Below are 26,947 nucleotides of genomic sequence, written 5' to 3' on the forward strand. Positions count from 1 at the left end.
GGGGGGGGGACAGAACCAAGCTTGGTTCAACAGGTCAAGACATTGTCAAGATCTGCATAATACTTCGGTTGATGGTATTTTTACATCTACTGACCATTGTCACACAAATGTTTACTGAAGTTACCTTCTGCTTATGCATTTGCTTATGATTCTCAGATTGATTTGCAGATTTTTTACAGGTCTACTTTAAAGTGCTGGGAGATTTGGTACATTTCATCTCATCCCAGAATAAACAATCTCCATCAGGAATGTCTCCCACAATTTAGGCCCCTCCTGAAGAAAGGAGCTGAAAGTTAAGGGGTTAAACAAGGTGCAGGTACATTAGGAGAGGATGAAAAGTAGCAGAGACAGTCTGTGTTGGGGCACAAAGAAACTTAGAGTTCCTTTACATCTAGACCAACATTTCTCAACCTTTTTACAACAGAGGAAGCCTTCAAATAATGTTCAAGTCTCAGATAACCCTTGCTAAAATGAGTTCACCGGGGGTCAGTGGGAAAAATACATTTTACAGTGGTGGTCAGCTGGAAGAATGCCTCTTACATTGGTGGTCAGTGGGAAGAATGCCCCCTTACAGTTGTATTCAGTGAGAAGAATTGAATCCTTACATCGGTGCTCAGTTGGGGTAATGCTCCTTACATTGGTGGTGAGTGGAAGAGAATGCTCCTTACATTGGTGGTCAGTGGAAGGGAATGCTCTTTACATTGGTGGTCAATGGGGGGGAATGCTCCTTACATTGGTGGTCAGTGGGAAGAATGCCCCCTTACAGTTGTATTCAGTGAGAAGAATTGAATCCTTACATCGGTGCTCAGTTGGGGTAATGCTCCTTACATTGGTGGTGAGTGGAAGAGAATGCTCCTTACATTGGTGGTCAGTGGAAGGGAATGCTCTTTACATTGGTGGTCAATGGGGGGGAATGCCTCACACACTGATGGCTAGTGGGGGGAATGCCTCTTACACTGGTGGTCAGTGGGAAGAATGCCCCTTACATTAGTGGTCAGTTGGAAGAATGCCCCTTACAGTGGTGGTCAGTGGGGGGGAATGCCCCTTACCTTGGTGGTCAATGGGGGGGAATGCCTCACACACTGATGGCTAGTGGGGGGAATGCCTCTTACACTGGTGGTCAGTTGGAAGAATGCCCCTTACATTAGTGGTCAGTTGGAAGAATGCCCCTTACAGTGGTGGTCAGTGGGGGGAATGCCCCTTACAGTGGTGGTCAGTTGGTTGAATGTCCCCTTACAGTGGTGGTCAGTGGGGGGAATGCCCCTTACAGTGGTGGTCAGTGGAAGAATGCCCCTTACAGTGGTGGATAGAAAGCCACCCATACAGGCAGCTAAAACGATCTGCCAAGTGGCAGATAGGAGGCCAATCAGCTGGAACCCCTAGACATCTCTGGGGGAGCCCGAGGATTCCACAGAACCCTGGTTGAGAATGGCTGATTTAGGCAGTGCTGGCTGCACACCCCTGCTTTGATATGTATCAATTGAAGACTAATGTTTGCAGTAACGGACACATACTTCAATGTTTTTGGATACAAATAATTGCAGGATACAGCTTGAAACAAAGTAGGATGCAGATAAAATCCAGATGTCTGTGTTATAGAGAAACAGCTTAGATTTTCCAGCTCCCCCTAAAAAAGGGTGGGAACTAGGAAAGTTGGCATGCGTTTGGTCAGCTCTGCCAAGCCGACTAGTTCGGAGTCAGTTGTTACAGAAAAATCCCTTAAAGAGAACCTGTGTGTAAGATATATTATGTAAACTCAAATGATCCTTTGTAGTATGCACCACAGCATGCAAAAACATACTTTCAGCCTTTCTGAAAATGTGTTCAGCACACTGTTGGGTGCCCCCTATATGCCTGCCCCCGCTATACTCCAGAAAGCAGCGGGTAACCTATCTCCAGATCTAAGTGCTACCATGCTGGGTGAGCCTAAGCCATGTAAATACCAACCTTCAGATAATTTGTGTCTGCATAGGATATTCGGGGGGGTTCATTGGTGTTGCAGATACAAATAATCTGAAAGTTGGTATTTGCAAAGGTGTAGGCTCACCCAGCATGGCAGCACTTAGGTCTTAGAATAGATCTACAGCCTAGTGCCTTAGGGCCCTACTTCAACCAATGGAAATCTTCTAAACATAACCTGAAACTTGAAACCATACAACATTCTGGTATTTCCAGTAAAGTGAACGCTGTACAGTCTCAGGATTCTCTGTTACAAGATTTACATCATGTTAAGGTGGAGGCCTTAGGACAGGGGTAGTGAATAAAAATACAGGGAAGTCCCGTGAGCAAAATTTTCATTGAGCAGAGGTCCACATTGCAGTATGGAAAGAACGGTCACTCAGTCCGTGACCATACCGTGGCCTACCATTTAGGCTGCATTCCCACCAGCAGCTGCACTGCAACGCACAGCTGCTGGTTGGTGTTCCCAAGCACCGTGCTGATATGCCGATCCTGGCGCATTCCACTGTTTTTTTGTTAGAACTCCCGATTTACATATAAGTGCATGCCTTATGTGCACTTGTTTATTCCAATCAGATGACGGCGGTGGCAGCGTTGGTTTTATTTTCTATTTATTTTATTGGTTTTTGTTTTCTTTTATACTTATCACCGTTTTAATTTTAATTTTTTTACTTTTTATCTTTTTTTTTATTTTTTTTTTAAAATGTTTTACTTAACTTTTGCTATCACAAAGGGGATAACAAGCCCCTATGTGACAGCATTCGGAGGTGACAGGTTCTCTTCATGGAAACATCAGAGGTCTATTATCAGAGGTTTTGGCTTCAGTTGCACTTTAAGTGACATAAATTATTTAAGGACTTCCAAAAAAAAAAAAATTGGTACTGGTACAACATTTTCTTGAATATGATAGGTTCAGATATTCTAGATTTCTACGGGGTCAATTTTTTATAGGGTTTTGGCTTTTCTTGGCTAAAGCAATTGTCGGCTATAATCTCATCAACTGCATGAGATAATCCTGGTTTTGCACCGATACGGGTCACTCAGTCAGGACTTGGGCTGTTTTGCATGGGGCTTTGTCTCAATCTGGATATTAAAATGGGAAGTTGTCTCAAACTGGATATTAAAAGGGGATGTCTGCAGCCAAATCAGAGGCAAATAACCAATACAAACATACTTGCACCAGTTGTTCTAGATCTATGGCAGACACTATTTGCTGGCTATACCAATCTTGAGATGAGATGGGAGTGTATTGTACTGTACATTCTCATTGCTGGAACAGGAGGACAGGCAGGGCCAGGGAGTGGCAGCAAAAACATCAGTGGAGCACATGTAATGCTTTGTTCTCTACCCGTAATCGGTTATTCATACAAATCTTTTAATCCCTGGAGTTCATTAAAGTGAAACTCAAAAAACATTCATTAAAAAATATTCCTCAATAGCCATAAAGGAGATAACTCCACTCTTTGTGCACCAAAAGCCTTTGCAAACCCAAATATTACCTTGCAAATGTAGCTGTGGCATCCTCAATGTGCTGTGCATAACCTGTACAGAGAGCAGAGCTGTGGGAGGGACCCAGCAGACTCCACCCACTACAGGCTGCCTGCAGAAAAGGAGGGGGCGGAGACAAGACCAGTCAACCTGCACAAGGACAGAGAGCAGCAGTGACCGGTCTTTATTACAGGACGCTCCTGCATAGAGGTAAACTTTCACACTAGGTTAATGTACAGAGGTCTCCACTTCTCTTATCATCGCTATGGTGGCATTTCCTAATAAATTTGTTGCCAGAGTGTAAAAGTGTCTCACACATAACAACTATTGTAACCGAATTTGCTGAATACGCTGGAAATAGCAAGAAAACTATCACTATCTGTAATGAATTTGGTGCAGGACTTTCTAACACAACCATAACATCATAAATACTGTCGCAATGGCCGTGCCGACCCCAGTATGTTTCCTAACTGTGAGAATAGCTGTATGCTATACAACAGTGCTTCTCAACCTTCCTAGGGCTGGGACCCCTTGGTAACATTTGCCAGGTTGTGGTGACCCCCACTGGTAAAATTTAGGAATGCACCAATACTAGTATCTGTGTGGGCTCTCAGGTGGCCAGTGTGGACTCATGTGAGCTCAATGGGGCTCTCTCGTGGTCAATGGGGCTCTCACACAGTCAATGAGGCTCTCTGGTGGCCAGTGTGGGCTCTCTGGAGGCCAGTGTGGGCTCTGTGGTGGCCAGTGGGGCTCTTTGATGGTCAAGCTTGCATTCAACTCTCCTCACTCCCGCCCGCTCCCCTCTCTTTGATCCTCCTCGGCTGCCAGTGCTGCAGCCGCATCGAGCGGCACGGCCGGAGAACTGACACTGCTGCTCTAGGAGGTGGCTGAGGAGCCTCTCACCTAGCTCAGCACAAAGCATGTGGTGACCCCCTCAACAGTGGGTTGTGACCCACTTTTGGGTCGCGACCCACAGGTTGAGAACCACTGCTATACAACATTTATTCTGCACACATTAGAATGGAGGGAATGCTGACGGAAACTTACTATAGTCATTTATAGGCAAGGAATGAGCCGTCTGTACTGTGTCGGCTGAGACTTCCTGTGGCTATCATGGTGGCTCTGCGTGGCAGATGTGCTATGGCGGTATATACTTGGTGAAAAGTTATTTCCATTTCCTTTGTGTGTTGGGTCATATTTATCATTCATGCTGCCTTAGGCACTCCTAATCAATGCTGCCTTTCATAAGCCTCCATCTCATCTCTTAACTACCAAGATAAGTGACTATTAAAGTGTAAATAGAACAATATTCTTTGAGGGAGGATAGTGTTTGTCTTAAATTAGAACTAAAGTCACAAGTTATTTGTATTAGTTTTGTATAGAGCGGAGAGGGATTTGAACATCTGCCAGGTCTATGTCCTCATTAGGGAGATTCACTCTTTCTATGGGGCTCATGCATAAACCGCCTGCCCAGAATAAAGCTGTGCTGTGCTCTGTTACCGCCACTAGATGGTGCTGAGGAGCATAGGGATTATACTATGCTCCCCTGTGCCATCTAGTGGCAGTAATGCCATGTGAACAGCATTCACCCAGCTATACACTGGGTGAAGGTTTATACATGAGCCCCTATTTATCCCAGTACTATTATCACTGAGAGGGAAAGTGTAAAAAAAATCCCAAATTTTGGGTTGTCACCCGAACAGAAATACATGAGAAATCTTCTAATAGGGACACTTCACTCTGGAGGGATTTCCTCAAGCTTCCAGTTGTGGCTATGAGACAGGAAGTGAAGAGGGATTACAACCCTCTGTTACGCTATACAAAATTTGTATACAGGCAGTCCCCGAGTTACATGCATCCAACTTACATACGACTCCTACTTACAAATGGAGGCTCGGAGGCTATTACTGTACAGCAGGGGTAGTTGTAATGCTACCGTGCTTGTGCCGGCGAGGAGTGCCATCCTTTTTGGGTCTAGTTTGTAGTACCGTACGTACATTACAGGAAGTTGGCTCTTGTTAGATGTGCAGACGTGGGGTGCCCACCTCTTCTTCCGGGTCACCGTGAGGTTTTTTGCTGCTGTATCCTCATTAGAAAGATTTAATCTCACTTCCTGTCCTTGAGACAACAGGAAGTGAAAGGAAATCTACCCCTAGGGTAGGGTAGGGTCTTACACTCCTGTAAGAGTGATCATGGGAAAAGGTGTCTCCACTAAAGCTTCATCACCAATTCTTGTTTCCACGACAACCCAAAATTTTCGAAATCCAATTGTCACAGGGACAGAAAGTGAGGTGAAATCTTCTGAACAGGGGCACACAAGCAAAACAAATGTTACATGGGGTTAACCCTTCCCTACGCTATCCAAAAGAAGAAAATATTTACCTGTTCCAACTTACATACAAATTCAACTTAAGAACAAACCTACAGTCTTGTTCGTAAACCGGGGACTGCCTGTACTTGCACCTTTGTATAATGTAAAAATAATAATAAAGTCACCGGCACTCTAAATGATCAATCAATAAGTTTATTGACCCAAATGAGAACACCTCTAGCAACTTTTCGGGACCATGCGGCCCCTTCCCCAGGCAAACAGAGACTCTCAATCTCTGTTTGCCTGAGGAAGGGGCCGCATGGACCCGAAACGTTGCTAGAGGTGTTATCATTTGGGTCAATAAACGTATTGACTTGATCATTTGGAGTGGCAATGACTTTATAATTTTTTTTGTACGTTTTGACGGAGTCATCCATTGTCGCTGCCGCACCCGCCCTGCTGCATTGGGCATTCTCCGGTCAGGAGTGCGATGGGATACATAGACTTTTGTATAATGTCAAAGTTGGCCATTAAATAGAAGCTGCAGCGTGCCATGCCGTAGTTTAGTCCAAGTGGCTGTGGCTACATTGGCATAATTTATTGGATATGGCTTACTCATATGAGGAAGGTAAGAGAGTTTCAACCCAACACACAACTTTATCTTACTGCTGTAATGTCTCAGAAGACTGCAGACATGTTCCAAGGGGATGTCACAATATTACAAGGCACTGTCAGAGCCTGCAAATGTGTCAGAATAAACTATACACATTCAAGGACTAGATTATCTACTAAATGCCTTGGACCAGGTCGGGATGTTGGCTCAGATTCCAACTTGCCATATTTATTTAGCATTGGATAAAACACATTGGATAGTTTGAAATGAATATACCCCTGTTAAACTCCCAATCCGGATGTTGTAGGCACATCATCACAACTCCGACTGTCCTACTGAAACAGAATTGGGGCGTGCAGGCTTCTGTAGGGAAGCATTGTCTGGGCCTTCTAAACAGGAGGAAGATCGCCTGAAGGACATGGAGAGGTTGGTGCTGTATATTCAATTATAAAACCCCACCACACACTTCCGTCTCTTGGTACTTGACTATAAAATTAAAAACATCAGTACTGGCAACTGTTTCTAGCTCTGTAAACAATGATTTTTGTATGAGTAACTTCCCCAAAAGGAAATGTTGTTGAATGGTAGAATTGTTATGACTCTAGAATAGAGAAGTGAATTGATCTGACATATTCCAGTATAGAACTGGTGTGTTGTAGCAATGTAATCGGCACGGGGACACCCTCCCAGTGCCAAGGGCATGTGGCCTGGTGTGGGAGGAAGGGGGCGCTCGGTTGCCCCCCCCCCCCTTTCCGGCCCTGCCCGGCCTATGCTCGGATCAAGGGTTTGGTATGGAATTTTAGGGCTGACCCCATGTCCCCCCCCATTTTTGGGGGTGGGGTTCCTCCTTAAAATTCTTACCAGACCTTAAAGTGATATTAAACCCTCAGATTTTGTAACATAAAACAATACTGTAATGTGTGCCTTACTGTAATCCATGGTTGTTTGCCTTCTCTTTGCTGCTCTTCCTTTTAAATCTGTATCTCTTCTCATGCTTCGGGAGAACTTCCCTTTGCAGCTGAGTGCCTCTTCCTGTAGTGATGGCTCAGGTTGCAAACCAACACACAGACACCATGTATCCATTTCAGAGACAAGGCAGTCTGCTGCAAAACAGAAGTTCTGCCCAGCATGAGAAGAGATACAGATTTAAAAGGAAGAGCAGCAAAGAGAAGTCTAATCTGAGACGTCGCAGCCGGAGCGGATCCATCCCGACATCAATGTCGAGATCCGCCCAGCTGCATGAGTGACAGCTGGTTCTGCCAATCTAGAGGCAGAGCCAGCTGTACCCGCCACCTCCCCCGTCCGTTCCGCCAGTCAGCGCTGGCGGATCGGAGCGAGGAGGGGGGAATCCAGAGAGCCGTGACAGGATCGAGAGGTGAGCGAACGCCGGTATATGTTCGCTCACCTCCCGATCTACTGAGACGACCTGTGACAGTCTCATTGTCACAGGTCAGCTAGAACTATGAGGTGAGTGAAAAACACTAATCTCATAGTTCTCCTTTAAGGGCCAGGTATGACTTTTAGGGGGAATCCCACAAACTTTTTTTTTTCACGGGTTCCCTCCTAAATATTCCTACCAGACCTTAAGGGTCAGGTAGGACTTTTAGGGGGAACCCTACGCTTTTTTTGTTTTAAAAAAAGGTCCCTCCTGGGAGCGGGAACTGCACACTTTTTCTTTTTAGAAATGTCAGTTTTATCTGCAGCAGGTTCTATACATCCTACAGATCCGCCACTTCACAGGCAGGTTAAGGGGACCACCCAGGCACGATATTTGAAATAATTTTTTATCTTTATTCTTACCCTTTAAGTGATGTTAAAATCACTGCTCCTTTAAAAACGTTTTTTTTAAGTTTATTTTTTTCATTGATTCCTGTCCCCCAGGGCAGTACCCGGACCCCCATACACCTTTTATGGACAATAACTTGCATATAAGCCCTCTTAAAGGGGACAATCATTTTCGAAAGTTCGACCCCAATTGACTTGCATTAAGTTCGAGTTCGTATTCGAACTTTTCGGCCGTTCGAATACGAACCGAACACGGGGGTGCTCGGCCCATCACTGCTGATGATAAGACAATCCCAACGTGCATTGCTTTGGCAAACTGAAGTCATTTAGCCATTTCAAAGCAGGAAGTGAATGCTCTGCAAGTGTAAGTATTTCACAATCACAGCATTTTAAACCTGACATGTCTGTTATTATTAATCATCATACATAGAGGGATGCATTGGTAGAGTTAGATTTTTGAGTGTAAAGGTCTGCTTTAAGCTCAGTGCTGCAACAAGCAATCCCACTGAGAGTTATCAGTCAAGCCTACAACAGTCCTTAAATATCATGTCAACTATATTAGTGGTATTGCTGTCATATTTAGAGGGAGGTGAGACACCTACGGTACCTCAAACTTAATGATTACCCCATGCCTTGATCTGCTCTAGTAGTTTTTTGTTTTTTTTTGTCTATGCAAAATGAAATGGTTGTTCTTTCTATTGGTTTTTATTACCGGTAGTTATTTGCTGTGCTGTGTGTTACCACCAAATGAATGATCATTTGATCAATGAAAAGATAAAAATAATGGTTTGTGGGTGGCAGGTTTTTATGTGTTGTCTATGGGCACCTGTATAAGCACATCAGAACCCAATTAAATATATGGCAGCTCACAACAAGTGCTTCAGAAGGTAATTTCAACTTGTCAACTATGCTAAATGAATGAGGTTTGATGCATCAGTCAGGGGCAAGATTGCGAGACGTGGGGATGGTCATCTGCTAACTACCTGGGCACGTAAGGGGATGTCCTGTCTGTATTGCACTCTCTGTATCTTCACTCTGATTGGCTGTAAAATAGACTTACCAAAAAGTAACGTATTGTAATACACTTGTTGGTACTTTAATGAAAATCATAGAAAGCTTCACCCAAAGAAAAGTGAAGAGATGCTTCCAAAAAATGTAGCATTCACAGTTGAAAGGGAAGATCCCCTGCCAAGAAGTCAATAGCTACACCATAAGAAATCCCCATCTGCCCACTTTATGTTCAAGTCAAGAGAACAGAAGGCAAATTAACATGGGACATCCTACTGAAAGCTGACTGTGATGAATTACCCTCTAAAGACATGAACTAGAGGAGTAACATAAAGCCACAGGGTCCTAGTGCAAAATGTGCACCATATCTCATGCACCAGGCTGTCACTGTCCTCCTAAACACCTTGGTCTACTTTATAAAGAAAAGTGATAAGTATGCTTTAAATGGGGATTCTAAAGACTACCTGCATAACAAACCAACACCTCAATACATATTTAATCCAAGGGAGATCTAATATAATATGATTGGCAAAATAAAAAATTATGAATCAAAGTATAAAGGTCAAATAAATGGCTATTATGGTCTAAAAGCAAGTATACCACACAGATTACAACTTGATCAATATTCTCCTTCTTTTCCTTTTCTGCATTCTTCACTTAAATATTGAGGATCATCACCGTCCATATCATGTAAAGTCCATAATGGGGGAGTTCTGTAGCTGGTCGACAAAGATGTGCTACGCGTTTCACAAAACAAAGTCTGATTCTTCAGAAACAATAGCCGCCATACATCAATCTATGTACAATGCACGCAAAACCTTTACCATTAGTAAATTATTCATCAGAAATATTTAACAGCAGAGATAAGAGTGTTACAAGACATATTATGAACATAGAATAACGTAGACCTTTGTTTCAGTTTTGGATAGAGCAGGGAAGGGTTAGACCCTATGTCATGGGTTTTTATTGCTGTCTGTGTTGCCATTGGGGAGATTCACCCCTCTATTTATACTGATGACCATTATCACTGAAAAAGAAAGTGAGGAGAAATCCAAAATGTTAGAGTTGTCCCTAGAACAAGAGGCACTTGTGTTGATGCAGTAACCAGCATTCTCATCCATGCCTATCCTTGGCAGTATTCCCAACACAAAGCCTACAGAGACGTTTCTAAACACAAGTACTACAGGGTTATTCACAAATGGGTGAAGGGTTTGGAGAAGGCAGGAGAAGTGAACAATCTAGGACAGGGGCGCCCACAATTTTTCGTCTGGAGATCTACTTTTCAAGTGATGAGCTCAATGAGATCTACCAACGAAAAAACACCTGCATTCAGGGGCGGGAGGGGGCGTGGCAGTGCATTGAAGTGAACCGGCTCTCTCTCCTCGCGATCTCTCCTCTCTTTCTCCCCTGTTTCTATCTGCTGTCTCTTCTCTCTCTCTGCTGTCTCTTCTCTCTCTCTGCTGTCTCTTCTCTCATTTTCTCTGCAGTCTCTCTCCTGTCTGTCTTTTCTTATCGCCACTGCAGCAGCTTCCTCAAGTCTCCTCTCTCCTTCCCGTCTGCGGCGTCTGACACATTCAGCTGCACGAGCACTGCGGGCGGACAGGACACAGGTCAGTGAGCTGATCGGAATCTACCAGTTGGGCACCCCTGATCTAGGACAACATAGCTGATTTGGAAAAAATCTCCACTTCAGCTCACTTTCCAGTTCAGCTATGTTGTCCTAGACTGTTCACTTATCCTACCTTCTCCAAACTCTTCCCCCTTTTGTGAATAGCCCTGCTAGATTCCCTTGTGGACTGTTATGTGTATGTGCACTCTTATGTGTATGTGCACTGTTATGTGTATGTGCACTGTTATGTGTATGTGCACTGTTATGTGTATGTGCACTGTTATGTGTATGTGCACTGTTATGTGTATGTGCACTGTTATGTGTATGTGCACTCTTATGTGTATGTGCACTGTTAGTAGAGGAGCCAGAAAATTTTTTTGACATTTTTAAAATGCTAGGTAAAGTAAGGGATTGTAGTCCTAATCACCTGTAGAACAGTCTATAACCTTCTATAATGTAAATTGTATGAAGGGGGTGAAGGGCGCATGGACCTGGCTAGAGGGATAAGGGAGGAACAAATTGCTTTATTTTTTTAACATGTCTCCTGAACAGTCTACATCAGAGGTGGACAACTCCGGCCCTCCAGCTGTTGTGGAACCTCAAGTTCCATGAGGCATTGCAAGACTGACAGTTACAGGCATGACTCCCAGAGGCAGAGGCATGTTGCGGTTTGTAGTTAAAGCACAGCTGGAGGGCCAGAGTTTCCCACCCCTTCTCTAGGTGCTGTTCAAAAAAAAAAGGAAATGAGAAGCCAGACTGTACCCATTTTTATGTGGCCTACAGCTTTATTCTGCTTTGCACTTAGCTGGACATGCACTTAAACAACGTGGATGGGGGAATCTTCCCTGCTTATTGTATGCTAAAGCAGCTGTCATAATACCCAAACAGTGACTTTAGTTGATTGGCTGCAGTCACTGTTGGACCAGTACATTTTGGCCCAATCGACTTTTGTTGAATGAACTGGTGCCAACAGGGCCACACACTGCTCAAATTTGTGCCACGTCAGCAGGTACATTAAGCAGTGTTAAGCCAGCTTTATTTTTTAAATTGGTATGAATGTATTTCATTGCTCCTACTGAGAAGAAGCATGCTATTGAGCAATTACTCCATTTACAATAATTGTAGGTAAGGTGACGTGGAGAGATGACTTTCATAAAGCTGCAGGCTCAATTCTCTACTCTAACCCACTAATGACTCAGGCAGTAAAGTCATGTTATGACTTGTGGAGAGCACAATGCTAGTTACAATGCAAGTCATACACAAAGGAAAGCAAGCAAACTGGGCTTGGTTCTAAAGATTAATGAATAAGCCCCATTACAAGAACAATACAGCGCTAATCTAGAGATTAGAGGAATTCAAGGAAAAAATCAGCCAGCAAGTTATTTGGTCAATTTTATTGTAGTAAGCCTAGTAGTCCAGTCACAGGCTCGGGGGTGAGGACAAGACCTATTTGAATTGCTTAATTGCAGTGCAAAAACAAATCAGGTCTTCTGCCCTGCCAGAGAGGGCTGTGCCATTTTACAGAGCTGCGTAAATCTCAAAACTGCATAGACAGAAATACAAATCCTCTGGCAGGTAGAACAAATCCCATGTATTTATTTTTCTGTGACTTTCACTGTTTGCCTGGAATTTAGGTTTAAAATGGCACTAAACTCCAGAGTTAAATCTTAAAAATGGATTCAAGTACCTCAACTATTAATAAAAAATGTATTATTTGTGTATCACTCGGCTGTAGATCCTCAAATCATCTCTGAATTGGTGCTGACACTGTCCTTCCTTCTGGAGGGGGGCTACTTTTGTTCCCCACGGTCCCTATGTGTGTTGTAAAGTAGTCACCGCTCCAAGCTCACTCCCGTGATGGACTACAATCTCACGTTTACTTTATTAATTAGCATTTAGATTGTAGTCCATCACAGGAGTGAGCTTGGAGCGGTGACTACTTTACAACACACATAGGGACCGTGGGGAACAAAAGTAGCCCCCCTCCAGAAGGAAGGACAGTGTCAGCACCAATTCAGAGATGATTTGAGGATCTACTGCCGAGTGATACACAAATAAGATACATTTTTGTTAAATTGGCATTGAAGGATATCCCCCCCAATGCTAGTGTAAGGACGCACCTTAAAAGAGAACTATGGGGTAAGTGTTTTTCCCCATAGTTCTCTTTAGGGACCGTGGGGAACAAAAGCAGCCCCCCTCCAGAAGTAAGGATAGTGTCAGCACCAATTCAGAGATGATTTGAGGATCTACAGCCGAGTGAAACAAAATAAGATACATTTTTGTTAATAGTTAAGGTACCTGAATGTATTTTTAAGATTTAACTCCGGAGTTTAGTGTCCCTTTAAAGGAGAACTATGGGGTCAGTGTTTTTCCCCATAGTTCTCCTTAGGGTAACGGGAGGACACAAACTAGCGTCCTCCCGTTACCCTAAGCTCAGTATACCGCGAGCTATAGCTCGCGGTATACTGAGACGCGGCAGCCGAAGCGGATCCCGACGTAGATGACGGGATCCGCCCAGCTGCGTGAGTGACAGCTGGCTCTGCCTATCTAGAGGCAGAGCCAGCTGTACCCGCCCCCTCCCCCGTCCGTTCCGCCAGTCAGCGCTGGCGGATCGGAGCGGGGAGAGGGGAATCCAGCCCCTCCCCCTGTCACGGCAGAGAGCCGTGACAGGATCGAGAGGTGAGCGAACCTGGTATGTGTTCGCTCACCTCCCGATCTACTGAGCCGACCTGTGACAGTCTCATTGTCACAGGTCGGCTAGAACTATGAAGTGAGTGGAAATCACTCATCTCATAGTTCTCCTTTAAGGACCTTGTTGCCTAAAGACTAGCAGGGAGTTGTCCCTCCAAATGATATCACAGGCTGAGTGAACTGCATAGGTGTATACTGGCCATAGACCAAGCTATGGACCTGAGCGGAACATGATGGAACAGATAATTTAGCAGGTTGCATGGAATCATTGCGTGGTGCAAGGTCTTAATACATATGCCTGATTTGTAAATGTTGTACTTAGGAGCCAACGTCTTTTACACTGCTGTCCTGGACGCTGGCTGGCGAAACCGTATGGTCAGTAGAGTGCTGCTTAGAGTAACCCTTTCTCTCCCTTTTTCAGCCAATACCTTATACTACAATGATTGCTGGAGGGCTACGACCATGTATGGGTGTCTTTATCCAGGCCACGCTTCCCCATGATTATAAAAGGTAAGAATACTCATTCACTACTACTGCTTTTGTCTTTGTTTTTCATGCACAACAGTTTCTATTGGGTTTAGAAAAGTATAAGAAACATGATCCATAGGTATGGGGAGGTATGGAGAACAATGGTGACATTACAAATTCTAACAAAGCATAGATAGGTTCATGGACAGATGTGCGCCCTGGGGTTCCCCTGGCCTACCTCTGGTGATTGAACTGTCTTAATTACTGAATTATCAGCCCGTGTTTGATAAAGGGTTCCATTACCTTCACCATCCCAGGAGCGTTTGATATGTGAAAATGGAGAAATAAAGAAAAAGGTAGATAAGGCTAATGACAGGTAAATCCTTTATTTTCACCTGGTGATCCTGCCAGTAATACACACACTGTCCTAGGGTGACAGTGTTGCCACCTTATGGAAAGGGTAGATGGACTTTAACTCCTGCACTTTTTAAACAGTTAAAGCTTTTTCTTTTAGAAAAAAGGTTTAAACCCGTATGAATAAAATCAGACGTTGTATGCACCCCTGTCATTGTTCAATGGTTTCTCCCAACCCCCTGGCTGCCAATCTTTCTGGAGAACTTGGTCTGTTAAGGTGAAATTAAACTTTGAAAAGAAGAATTTGCCAGCAGGAGTTATTTGGTTGAAGAGACTTCATAAATCTTTTTAGCCAAAAAGACTCTTATACAGTACCGTGTGCAGGCTCGGCCCATTATATTAGTGGCTGCCTAATCAGCAAACTAAAACAACACCAGACCCTAAGGCCTGGTTCACACCTGAACGTTTTGTAGCGCGTTCAACGCTCGACGAACGCTCTGCAAAACGCTCAAACATCTAAATCCCATTGTATTCAATGGGTCTGGTTCACACCTTGCCGTATTTCCGCCCGTCCGAACGCGATACAAAACGGCCTACGCCCAAAGAAGTACATGTACTTCTTTGGGGCGTTTTGGTCTCGCGTTTCCATTGGGATACAGCCAAGTAGCCCTCGGAAACGGGCGTTTGTCGCGCGTTTTTTTACCGCAAAACGCTGTAAAAACGCGCGACAAACGCGCATATTCAATACGCCTAGGTGTGAACCCAGCCTAAAGAAGATGCCAGCAGCAGAGACCTCGCACTGCGGAGGAGAGAAAACCCACAGGTGAAGTGTGCCAAAATGTGCAAGTATTCTGTTTAATTCCACTTTAAAGGAAGTGGAAAAATAATCTACTGGCAGGATCAACAGGTAATAGAACATACAGGGGACACAGACAACAAAAAGCTGCTGTCTCCATACTGTTGACATAATTTTGCTCATTGTTCAACTTTAAGGCTTACATTTTGGGGTCAAGGTTACATGGATGGTGAGGGTTAGGATTTGAGAAGAGTGACGGCACATGTGCCACTTCAGTTCACTGGATGAGTATCTTGTTACACAGCAGCAAGTCCTAGAACTACAACCAACTGGAAGATGTCTTCAACACATTATTTTTGCAGGAGATGATAGTCTGTCCTTAGCTCAAAGCTAATGACATTACAGTCTGATATTACAATCACCCAGTGGCGTCACAAGGTGGGTGCGGCCCGCACCCGGGTGACACCATTGGAGAGGCGACACCAAAATAATATTCGTTGTGAATACTACAAAAAACCACCCCCTCTAAAAAGTTGGGTACTCGGTCATGGACCGAGAGTCCGACAGTGTCAGGAGAGAGGATGCATACCTCATGCCGCCGGGTGAACGTCCCTTCCTCCCTCTGCCGGCGCCCATCATCAAGATGGCCGCCGGTAGGCGTCAATGAGATGGCTGCACATGCGCGATGACGACACGGGGAGGTGTCACCCGGTCTAATGACTGGGTGACACCCGGCTTCAGGACGCCCCTGCAATCACTTTTAGGTCTACTAACAACTATGTAGCGTGTGGGCTTGCAGGATTAGCCATAAATAATTTGTTTTCTTAGGCCTTTACATTACATAGGTTTCGGTAAATCTAAAGGAGATTGTAGAGACTGTACAAAGTGAAATTGTAATGTACATGGCAAGCATAAATCTTCATTAGCATGACCTGTTTCTACAGCCAGCCTAACCTACAGACATCATGGAAGCACAGAGGACAAGAGAAGGCCTTATTCATGATACTTACAAATAGAGATGTAAGCTGCGGAAAAATTTGTTTTTCGGTTCGGAGGTTTCATTATTTCGGGATTCAGATCCGAAATTCAATTCGGTTTTCGGATTTGGATCAAATCCGAATTTTCGTTAGTTCCGGATGAGTTTACGAATATGCGTTGTGAATACTACAAAAAACCATATACAGAGATTAATACTAAAGCTGAATCTCCTAGACCCGAATGGCATTCGGGATCCGAATTTCTGAATTGCATTCGGGAGCTCCAGAATGCCATTCGGGTCTGGGAGCCATATACATATATTACTAAAGCTGAGGCTTCCAGACCTGAATGGCATTCTGGAGCTCCCGAATGCAATTCGGAAATTGGGATCACGAATGCCATTCGGATCTAGGAACCTCAGCTTTAGCATTATATGTATATACAGTATATGGCTCCCATGTTGACGTAATGAAAATTCGGATTCGGATGCATTGGGATTTGGAAATTCGGATGTGTCCGAATGCCCGAATTTCAGAAAATGTATACGAATTTTGATTTGGAACGAAACAAATCGCGCATGTCTACTTCCACACACCACTGGAAGAATCCGGCACAGTGTCCATCTCTTCTCTTTATCACAGATAACTATTGAATTAACACGCATTCTAAATCCATAGAATTGTTTGTATATGTTGATGTACTACCATGTTTTCTCTTCTAGGTCCAACCACTTTCTTATTTCCTCTGTGTCCATATTCTCATGAAATAAACTGACTCCCCATAATAGTCATATTGAAGGAGTGCCATTCTTCTCCTACAGCCTTCTTCTTCATTCTCATCTTCTTTTACTTTAGGTTTTCTGTTAACTTTACCACGTTGGAAGGTGACGACTCAGACATTGCCTTCCACGTAAGCGCTCGGTATGACGGTCGTGACCGCTGTGTCTTTAACTCACGTCAGAGCGGGCAATGGCAGGAGGAGGAAATTAAAAAAGACATGCCATTTAAGGCAGGAAAGGTCTTCACTATGATGTTTGAGATAACGCGGAACAATTACCTGGTGAGATAAATTGTGGCCTCCCACCCATACATACTTAATTAGGAAGAAATTCAAGGGGTAGTGACTATGGGGTCTATTTATAAACATCAGTAATGTCACCAGCACACCAATGGATGATGTCCAAAATAAAGCGTCGTTTATTCACACACGCAGGGTCCCCTTTATCAGGTTTAACAAAAGATGAAGGGGGCCCTGAGTGGCCGCAAGATGTTGCATCTTTTTTTTTTATAATTGACAATTTTTATTAAAGTAGCATATAAGTGATACATAACTGTAGGCATCAGTTAAAGCGTCAAAAAAGACTAACATTTCGCCAGAGACCACATTGCATACACAGTACCGTTTCCTATAAGATGTTGCATCTTTGATGTGACAATATGCGTGAATAAAATACGTTTTATTTATGACATCATTCATTGGTGTGCTGGTGACATTTCTGATAGACACTGTGATGCGCTGCGCCATCCGCAGTCGCTTCAGCACCCACCTTTCAGCACAAGGGGCATTCGGTAAGGAGTGCGGCAGTCATCTACAATTATGTCTATTTATAAACAATTCAGTGAATATCTGTCAACGTTTGTTTCAGGTGAAGAATACTAAAACGAATATTCTTAATATACTTTTTTTCAAGTTTGAATGTATTGTGATGTAATTCTACACTATAGCAACTAAACTGAGCTGAAGAGCATAGGAACTAAGCATGTTTTTCCCTATGATCATCGGCTCCATCTAGTGGCCATAATGGGGTATTTGCCCCATCTTTTCGGCCTGAAAAGAAAGTATTCTAAGAATGTTCATTTTTGCCTCTATTCACACAGAACAAATGTTTACAGAGATTTATGGGGCGAATGGCAAACTGTTTATAAATAGACCCCTATGTGTTTGGTGGATGGGTGTGTGTGTTTTCAAAGCAAAACAGTCAGGGTTTGTAAAATGTTTAAACAAACAGTGCCTTCTAATGCAAGATGCCCTTTGGGCCGCCTCCTTGGATAAAAGTCAAATGAAAAATCATCTTTTGTTGAACAGAGTGTGCCAATTGGGTCACTCACTTCTCAAATTTTGAGCAGTGTTTGGCCAGCTCTACTCTGTTGCTCTATGCTAGTATATGTAAATATCAACCGCACCTCACAGTACAAGTGTCCTCAAACAGACTTGTATTGCAGATGAAGAGAGGCAGTGTATCTAGCCAGCTCTGTGACTGCTGATTACTGAGTGCACTATGTCTAACTCTGGTGCCCATTGGTACATATTCAGACACCGTGCTAACAGAAAAGTGTAAGTAAGTCTATGACAATGGAGGTTGTGAGCAGGGCCGGATTTACTCTCTCTCTGCTGCCCCAAGGCCAGGTTCGTTAATGTGCCCCAATCCACACCAAATTTCCCCCCCAGATGGCAGGGGGCCACAGGGTTGGATTTAATTTTTTTTATCACTTGTACAAAACAAGTGGTGGCTTCCCCGCTCTACATTTAGCCCTGCTTGTCAAAAGCAGGGCTAAATGTAGAGAACAACTACCCATCTGGTGCCCAGGACTGAATGCACCGTGCGTTGGGAGATAGGAATTCCACACCCCTGCTGCCCTTCTACTCCCTGCTGCCCCGAGGCCAGGCCTCAGTTGACCTTGGGGGAAATCCGGCCCTGGTTGTGAGTATAATGCCCATCTGACTGCATATCTATTCCAATGACTTTAACTGGGATTGAACTGAAGAATCTCTTCATCAGTAGCATGGTCATTTTGCGCCCATCATAAAAATGAATATAGTCTTATATAAAATAAAGTTTGTCAGAGCTGCTGAAACCTCTTTGGAACACATTTTATCAAACACTTTAAAAATGCAACTCCCATTTTCACAAGCAGATGAAGCAGATCAAGCAGTTCTACCACCGGCTGGTTTAACTATGTATGAACGGGCGCACATGTCTGTAGAGTGCTTACAGATTATTTCTAGTTAGTGAGTGACCCTTCATGTATTTTTCTCATTATGCAGCTGGCAGCCAATGGGGAACGTTTCTATGAGTATGGACACCGTATTCCTTTGGAACAAGTGAGGTGGCTGAGTGTATCTGGAGATATTATCGTCCAACACCTGGCCATCATTGGCGCTGGTACTGGAACGAAGGGAGTAAGTAACATTGATGGGCATTGTCTGAATTCCAATTAGGAATGGCATGATGAAACCAATATAAATAGTTTGTTTCCCAGACTTTGATCTGTTTTGTATCCCTATCACAACTTTTTCCTGTCTACAGGCGACTAGAGGCATGAGATCGTGGTTGAAAATGTTTTGTTAAATTAAATGAGAATATCATGTCTTTGGACACAGCAAAGCCTCCAACCAACTCCTCTAGGGGCAAAAGATTGACCAGAGAGATTTGAAAGGCTTAAAGCTTTTCCCCACGCCCCAAATAAGCCAACACCGAGAGGTGTATGCCCAATGCCCTCTTCTATTCGCTTTATAGACAAAAACAAGCTTGTATGAGGCAGCTGCCAGAGTGTTTACACATGAATATCTAGCTACAGACTGGGTTGTAGTATATGTATAGTATTGTGCAAAAGTTTTACGCACCTGTGAAAAAAAATGCTGTAAGGTGAGCATGCTTTCAATACGAGCACAGGGTCCAAGGGGACAAAATAATAATTCTGAGACAGAATCTTAAAATTCTTTGATAATATATCAGAATTATGTGTTAATGCAAAATTATGCATAATTATAACAGAATTCTGACAAAAAGGGTTGGGATTCATTCATGCTCACATTAGACCCGTACCCAGCCAGTCCGCAATTCGGGAAAATCACTGAACTTACTCGTCATATTTGGCCAGTTGGCCCGTCCGGATACTTTGCCTAAATCCACAAAAGAATTGTGGTTAGCTATGTTATGTTTAAAGAGGATCTGAACTGTGGAAGCTAAGGCCTAAAAAGGCAAGCAGAGGACAAAGGACTGGTTATCAGTATTGCCTTTAGAGTCTCTGACTGCAGCTGATCTAATCCCCATTACTTACTTCCTATGTCTTGTCCCACAGCATGTCTCTGTGTCGAGGCAGCCATTTAGGTAGAGAAGAGGGTCTTTACTTTCACTTGTCAGAGCTCCCCCAACAACTGGTGGGGGAATAATCAAGCAGCAGCAGATGAGGTTCAGAAAGCACCGTTCCAAAGAATAAATTAATCAAAAGCAGGGAGATCCTTGCACTGCAGGTCCTCAGGTACATCTTTCTCTCCAGCAAGGAGAACAGTGAGCAGCACAGTAGTGATATCATCAAATCTCATTTAAAATCTCCTAAGACTTGCGATGGTCGTAAGCTCATTGAAAGCTTGTACGATCTGCCCATCTTGGACGGGCAGATCGTACTTGCGATCATCGAAAGCCCGCCCCGCTGAACCTTTAGGGCCTGTGTCGACAGGGTTTTGTATGCATCAGGTGGGTTTTGCATTCCCAAACGAGTCTATGGCAATGCAAAACCGGCTCCAATCAGGTCAGAAGCAGGTCAAATACAGTTGTCAATTAATTCTGAATGATCCCAGATGTGTCTGAAACAAATGCCACCGACACAAACCCAAAGCTCATCAACACAGGCCCTAACAGACCGAGGCAGCAGTGCCTTGGATGATCTCACACTGCAAATATACAGTTATTTGGCTCAAGACACAGGAAGCTCCCTGCTATTTTTTAGGAGGAACTAAAGACAAAAGGTATGTCTTTCAGGGTACTGCTTAATTACAATTAACATTTCTAGATATTTCTTTATTTTTTGAGTTGCCGTGATGCCTCATCTCAGCATTGATATTCATATAATGCTTGAGTAGCGCCAAAGTTGGTTGATACTACCTAATTGTGTGCCAGTACCCTCTCTACTGCTCTATAAGACTATCTTTTTCTTGCCCATAGCAACTGACATTATTTTTAGTGCAGGTTACAAAACTTGTGATAGAATCTGACTGATTGTTATGGACAACACTGGTAGGTGGTAGATGCTAATGACTATATTTCTGTTGCAGAGTCTTCTGATGTCACCTATGCAAGCTCAGCTTATTGTAAGTATTGTCAGATAAAGGTACATTTTGTGCATAGGCGTGAACACCCTACTCACCCCGAGCGCAACACTAAACCCGCAAAAGCGGGCGCCGTGGTTTTAGTCACTGAGCTGGTGGAGATCACAAAGATTTATCTGTGACTGGCTCAGAGATACATAGGGTTGCTACCTGTCTGGGATTCACATGGACAGTTCAGGTTTTGAGTCCTGTATGTGCTGTGTCCGGGTTTCTGACCAGCTGAAAGCCGAACACAAGCCGAACACAAGATGTCAGGCAGACAGGGGCAACCATGGGGTCCTGGTGTTCCTACTTGAGTGCATAGTGGAGGGATGGGACATGGAGGGTTTTTCGAAACACAGGGTGCAGTTAAGTCTTGAAGGACACAGGGGTTCAGCTTCAAGGAGATGTGTTGCTCGCTATCTCTCCTCTCTCTCCTGGCTGTCTCTCTCCCTCGCTCTCTCTCTCTCTCTCTCTCTATATATATATATATAATCGTTCGAAAAGTCGATCGCATACGATTATCGTACGATAATCGTAAGGTGTATGGGCACCTTAAGAGATCTCCAGAGCTCCAGATCCCAGCTACATTTAGGAAAACCTGGAAGAACCTGAAAAGCCAGGTTCTTCCTAATAACATGCTTTACTTTCTGGACCCTCTCAGCCCCTTTGACTGAGAGTCCTGGGTGCCAAGGTCGCCATCCTCCACCGTGGCATTGGCTTACACTGCCACAATACATGTGTGTTTGTACTTTTGTGTGCACACCCTAATGCGATAGGCTGCGCACGCTTATGATTTTGTTTTGTTTTATTGTTTTCTTCACTCGTGTTCTCCTCTCTCTGTTTTATCCTTTAGCCCATAATGGGACCTCCAGCCATACTTCCAGTAAGTATCTAAATTTATTTTTAACCATATAATATCAAGCTCATACCAAGTATGGTATATTTTCTCACTTGCAACACAAAAGTGTCCATATTGTATATATGGACAACCATTCAAATTCCAATCACTATACTCCTACCAGAAATGACAGAAAGAAAACAAGCATCTGATTTGTTTACCATGGACACCTTACATACTTGTTATTTCCTCTTGTTTTTATACTCATCTTTTACAATGAGACTTTTGTCCATTTTAGACACTCCCATTCAAAGGGTTCATCAATGGAGGAATGATACCAAAGCGCTCTGTGGTTGTGAAAGGGATCGCAACTGGAAAAAAGTAAGAAGCAATCTCCTACTAAACTCCGGGGAGAATGGTCTGCTAAAACAAAAATGAACTTGTCACACAAAACAAAGTGACCTCATAGGTTTTAGCTCTTCAGAACTAGGCTGTGCTCTCGCATTGTTCGCACTGTTCAACAATCCAGGGTCAGAGCTTCTATATGTGAATGAGATTGTGGTATTAGATTGCTAAATGTGAGGATTTGAGCTTTGTTCCAATTCAAAGCAAAACTGAGGCTAAGGTGGACATTACATGCAGAATCAGGTTGAGGAGCTCTTGAAATACACCTACTGAAGACTTCTTGCTGCCGCTCACATACAGAACGTCTAAAAATAGGACTACTACTAAGAGGCTTATTCACAAAGGAGCCGAAGGATCTAGCTGTAGCTTCGGCTGATCCTTCAGCCGCTGGGACTGGGACTAAACTGAAGGGCTACTGTACAGGCTATTGTCATGTCAGGCTCAGACATGCTTCGGCTCGGTTGAGTCGTAGTCACAGCCGAAGCGGGGAGATGACATAGCTGCAGAGTATGTTCGGCTGACCGAAGACAGCCAATGTACGGATGATTTTAGCCGATGTACAGCTGAAATCAGCCGTACAGGGCCGAAGTGAATAGCCGAACGGCCTTCGGCAGCCGAGTGAATAACCCCCTAAGTTTTTCAGTGCCACCAATCTAATTCAGACCTACCTTGGAATATTAAATATGATTGTTGATCAGGAAGCAGAAAAGGAAGTTAAACAGCGTAGGCTTCAGGAAGCACATTACCAATGACCTTGTAGGGTGTTTCTGGATAATAGTTGCAGTGGAGTAAATAGTGGCTGTGTTGGCTTCATAGCATTAGACACTGACTGATGGCTTTCACTTGTTGCCAAGAATAATACCTGAAATCGATATTCATCAGCTCCAACTTGAATTTTTAGAGTATTTTTTTTACTATAATTCTGAAGTTAAATCACTAACAATAAATTACAGTTAAAGTATCTTCATGACTGATGGATTCGTTGATTACATCCCTCTGTTAAAAACCCCCAATAAACACACAGACTGTGCAACATGGATTTAAATGGCCACAGCAGCACTTTTATTAACCAAACCAACTTTAACAATAACCAAAGTAATAAACAAAATAATATACAAATACATACTCTTAACAACTGTTTGATCCGAGAACCCCTTCTCCAGGGACTATTCCTCCCCCCAGTCATGCAGCCCCTCTGCAAGTCTCTCTGGGTCTGTCTTTAATAAAAAATCGTACATTACATGAATCTGAATTCTATATTAGTATCACCATATCACATTACATCACATTATTTATCTTCGGTTAAAAAAATTACCTCTTGCATAACATGAATAGAAACAACTGTACTCATCAGTGCTCTGCCTAGAGGTAGGCAGCCTAGATCACATGGTCTCCAGCTACCAATCATTAGTGCATAAAGTCTATTGTTTTTGATTAGCAGTGAGACAAAAAAAGGCTTCCCCCATGCACAGCGATATTGGGATTGTTTACATTGAGTTTATCTTCTTTACTGATGTAAAATATTATTTTTAAACATCCCTGTATATGACCTACACCTTTTGATTATACAAGAAATGGTGAATGGATAAATGATTGTATTTTATATCTCCAATAAAAACATGTTTTGCTGAATCCACTGAATTAGTGTAAAAGACACTGGTTTTGCATATATATTTTAGGCATGTAAATGTGTAATACTGCATATGAATATTTTCTATGTTCATAGAGCCAGCATATGGAGCATTCCGCTACTTTTCACAGGTTTCTATGTCTATCCCTCTTAGCTTTGTTGAAAGAATCCTGCCATTTACAGAGCTCAGTAGCACAAGTTGAAATGTATGCACAGTGGAATGTCAGAGCACTGATTCCTCCCCCTTACTGTTTTCAGTAGGCATCCCCTAAGGTTTCAATAGGGGACAGAGAGGAAAATAGATTCTACTGCATTCTTTCTTTTAAATACCAACAGTGCTCTAGGAACCCTTTGACATAGGTGCACCTAGTATTAAATGTTTATTAGCCATGTAACCCCGCAAAAAAAATTGTTTCATTTCGGACCGATTCTGATTTTTATTTCTTTAGTTTTACGGATTTTGGATCCAAATTTTGATTTGACTCGTTATTTTGGATCCATCCGAATTTTCATTTCGGAACGATGTGAATTTTCATTTTGGATCTATGCGGATGGGGTTAATTATACATTAACTTACCGTATTTTTCGCTCTATAAGACACACCTGACCATAAGACGCACCTAGGGAGGGTAGGGTTCTGTGTAGTTCCTGACAGCTGAGACAGGTGGTGCCGTGATTACACCGCCACGGTCTCAGTGATCACACAGAGCAGACAAAGAATGGACGTTTTTCGTCTGCTCTACAGGCTCTATGGTGAGCTCCTATGCCGTGGTCACAGGTCCCCCTGAGGAGCGGGGGACCCCGAAAACCGCGGCGGGGGAGGGGGGCGGACAGGATCGCCGCTGCTCCTTTCATACAAGTGATCTAATCAGATCACTTGTATGAAAAACGATCGGCGGCTCCACACTATACATTTAACTCTGCTTGTCCGGAGCAGGGCTAAATGTACAAAAAAAAACTACTCGCCCGGCCCCTGAAACTGCATGTCCCGGGCATCAGGAATTCCACACCCCTGGGTACACTGTCAGCCCCGCCGCCTCAGCTCTCACACATTCGCTCCATAAGACGTACAGACATTTACGCCTTTTGGGGGGGAAAAAGTGTGTCTTATGAAGCAAAAAATATGGTAATTGTTTTTTGTTTTTTTTCGTTTTGACACTGCGTGCTCTCATCGACTCTCTCTACTCCACAACATGAAGTCACATGACTCTACCTGTAATGCCATTGCAACCCCAACAGTCCCCCCCCTACCCAAAAAAAAACACCTGATTGGCCAGAGAACAGTCACATGTCCAACTTAGTTTTTTAATGTATATCTACTGAAAACAGAAAATCCTTTTAATTTTGAAATCAAGCTAATTTTTTTTGTTCTATCTACAGCTTTGTTATAAACCTCAAAGCTGCATTCAGCAATGAAATTGCATTTCATCTAAACCCACGTTTTAACAAAGGTACTCTGGTCAGGAACAGCTTTATCAATGGCACCTGGGGACAAGAAGATAAACAGATTGCCAAAAACCCACTTAAGCAGGGTGACAACTTTGAGGTAAGTTGCCGGGCAATATAATCAGCACAGGGTGATCTTCTTGGGGTGGTGCAGCAACGTCCATTTGGAATATGACCATACAGTTCTGAGTAGTCTATAGAGTGAACTGACAACAAGCTGAATTCTGTTTTAGGAAAGCCAAAGATGAAAGTATTTTTAGATTAAAAGACATTTGTTGGAAAGGCATGGCTGTTCAGATGCTATAGAGCTGCCTGTCAAGTAGCCTAAACATTGACTATAAGGATATGGGTGGTGGGTGAGGAGAAGGTGAGTCAAAGTTGCAGTAGGAAGTTGCAAGTCAGTTCCTATGGCTTGGTCACCACTGCAGCTGGTGCAGGCTCTGATGCTACACAATTAGTCCCCGTTCACACCGCCTGTGTTTGTAGCTCGTATTTGTCAGCACGGGAAAAGTTCTGCACAAGCCTGTAAGTTTGCTCCTCTTTTTGGGAAGATCAGTGCGATGTGACCCTTTTTTCTATTCCTAATCGCGCTGATCTGCCCAAAAAAAGAAGCTCATGTACTTTTCTCCAGCGACCGGCTTTTTTTCTCAGCGTGACGCTATGCTGAGACGTGAACCAGGACTATAGAAATCAATAGCATTTCCTGTGTGGAACTTTTCCATGCTGACAAATACGAGCCACAAACGCCTATGGTGTGAACGGGGAACTATCAGATTTAAGAAGGTGTGTCTGGTATTTGTTGTGACACCTGAATCAAGGTTGGACAACCTGCCAACTGCTAATGGTGACGCCATGGTGAGAGCTGTAATTCACCAACAGGTGGTTGGTCATAGACTGTCCAAAATGCATGCTTTTTGTTACTGTTGTAAGGACTTTAATCAGAAAACTGTCCATGTTCATTATTAGATATATTTTTTTCTTCCAGATTTCTATTCGCGCTACGGAGAAGAAATTCGAGGTCTTTATAAATGGAAGTCACTCTTTTGACTTTGATTACCGTATGTTTAACTTAGCACAAGTGGACACCCTGGAAGTGGATGGAGAAGTAAAAGTTTTTTATGCCTTCTTCTAATGAAGTCTTCAGCCAGCCACCTCATAAAATTCACGTCACCAGTTACCAAGATTGAATCCTGATCACCAAACCTAATCCTCAATAAATAAAATTCAGTTATTACTTTATATAAAACAGAGATGTCTGTTGCATTCATGACGAATCTTTAGCCTGGGCATGTTGATTGTAGAATATGAGGGGAAAGAAGCCTTGATACATCCAGAAAGAGGACATCACATCCCCTGGACACATGAATCACCCAAATACTTACAGGGAGGGATGACAGTAATACTGTGACAGTCTACATGTGTACCCCTAATAGCTGCATGTCTGCCACTAACATTAACACTCCTCCATTGCAGTTAA

At 43.4% G+C, this 26,947-nt stretch overlaps 1 protein-coding gene across 1 annotated transcript in view; it reads left to right on the forward strand.

The window, feature by feature from the left end:
• Window positions 1–26,631, forward strand: part of LOC108804965 (galectin-4-like) — a 29,486-nt gene extending 2,855 nt beyond the window's left edge. The window contains exons 2-7 of the mRNA XM_018576901.1: window positions 13,886–13,974; window positions 16,915–17,119; window positions 19,106–19,264; window positions 22,288–22,370; window positions 25,405–25,570; window positions 26,456–26,631. Coding sequence (XP_018432403.1) covers window positions 13,886–13,974; window positions 16,915–17,119; window positions 19,106–19,264; window positions 22,288–22,370; window positions 25,405–25,570; window positions 26,456–26,602 — 849 coding nt within the window. The 3' untranslated portion in view covers window positions 26,603–26,631. The remainder of the gene's footprint in view (window positions 1–13,885; window positions 13,975–16,914; window positions 17,120–19,105; window positions 19,265–22,287; window positions 22,371–25,404; window positions 25,571–26,455) is intronic.
• The last annotated feature ends 316 nt before the right edge of the window (window positions 26,632–26,947 follow it).

Source organism: Nanorana parkeri, unplaced genomic scaffold (genome assembly GCF_000935625.1).
Source record: "Nanorana parkeri isolate BGI_ZX_2015 unplaced genomic scaffold, ASM93562v1 scaffold80, whole genome shotgun sequence".
Taxonomy (NCBI): Eukaryota; Metazoa; Chordata; class Amphibia; order Anura; family Dicroglossidae; genus Nanorana; species Nanorana parkeri.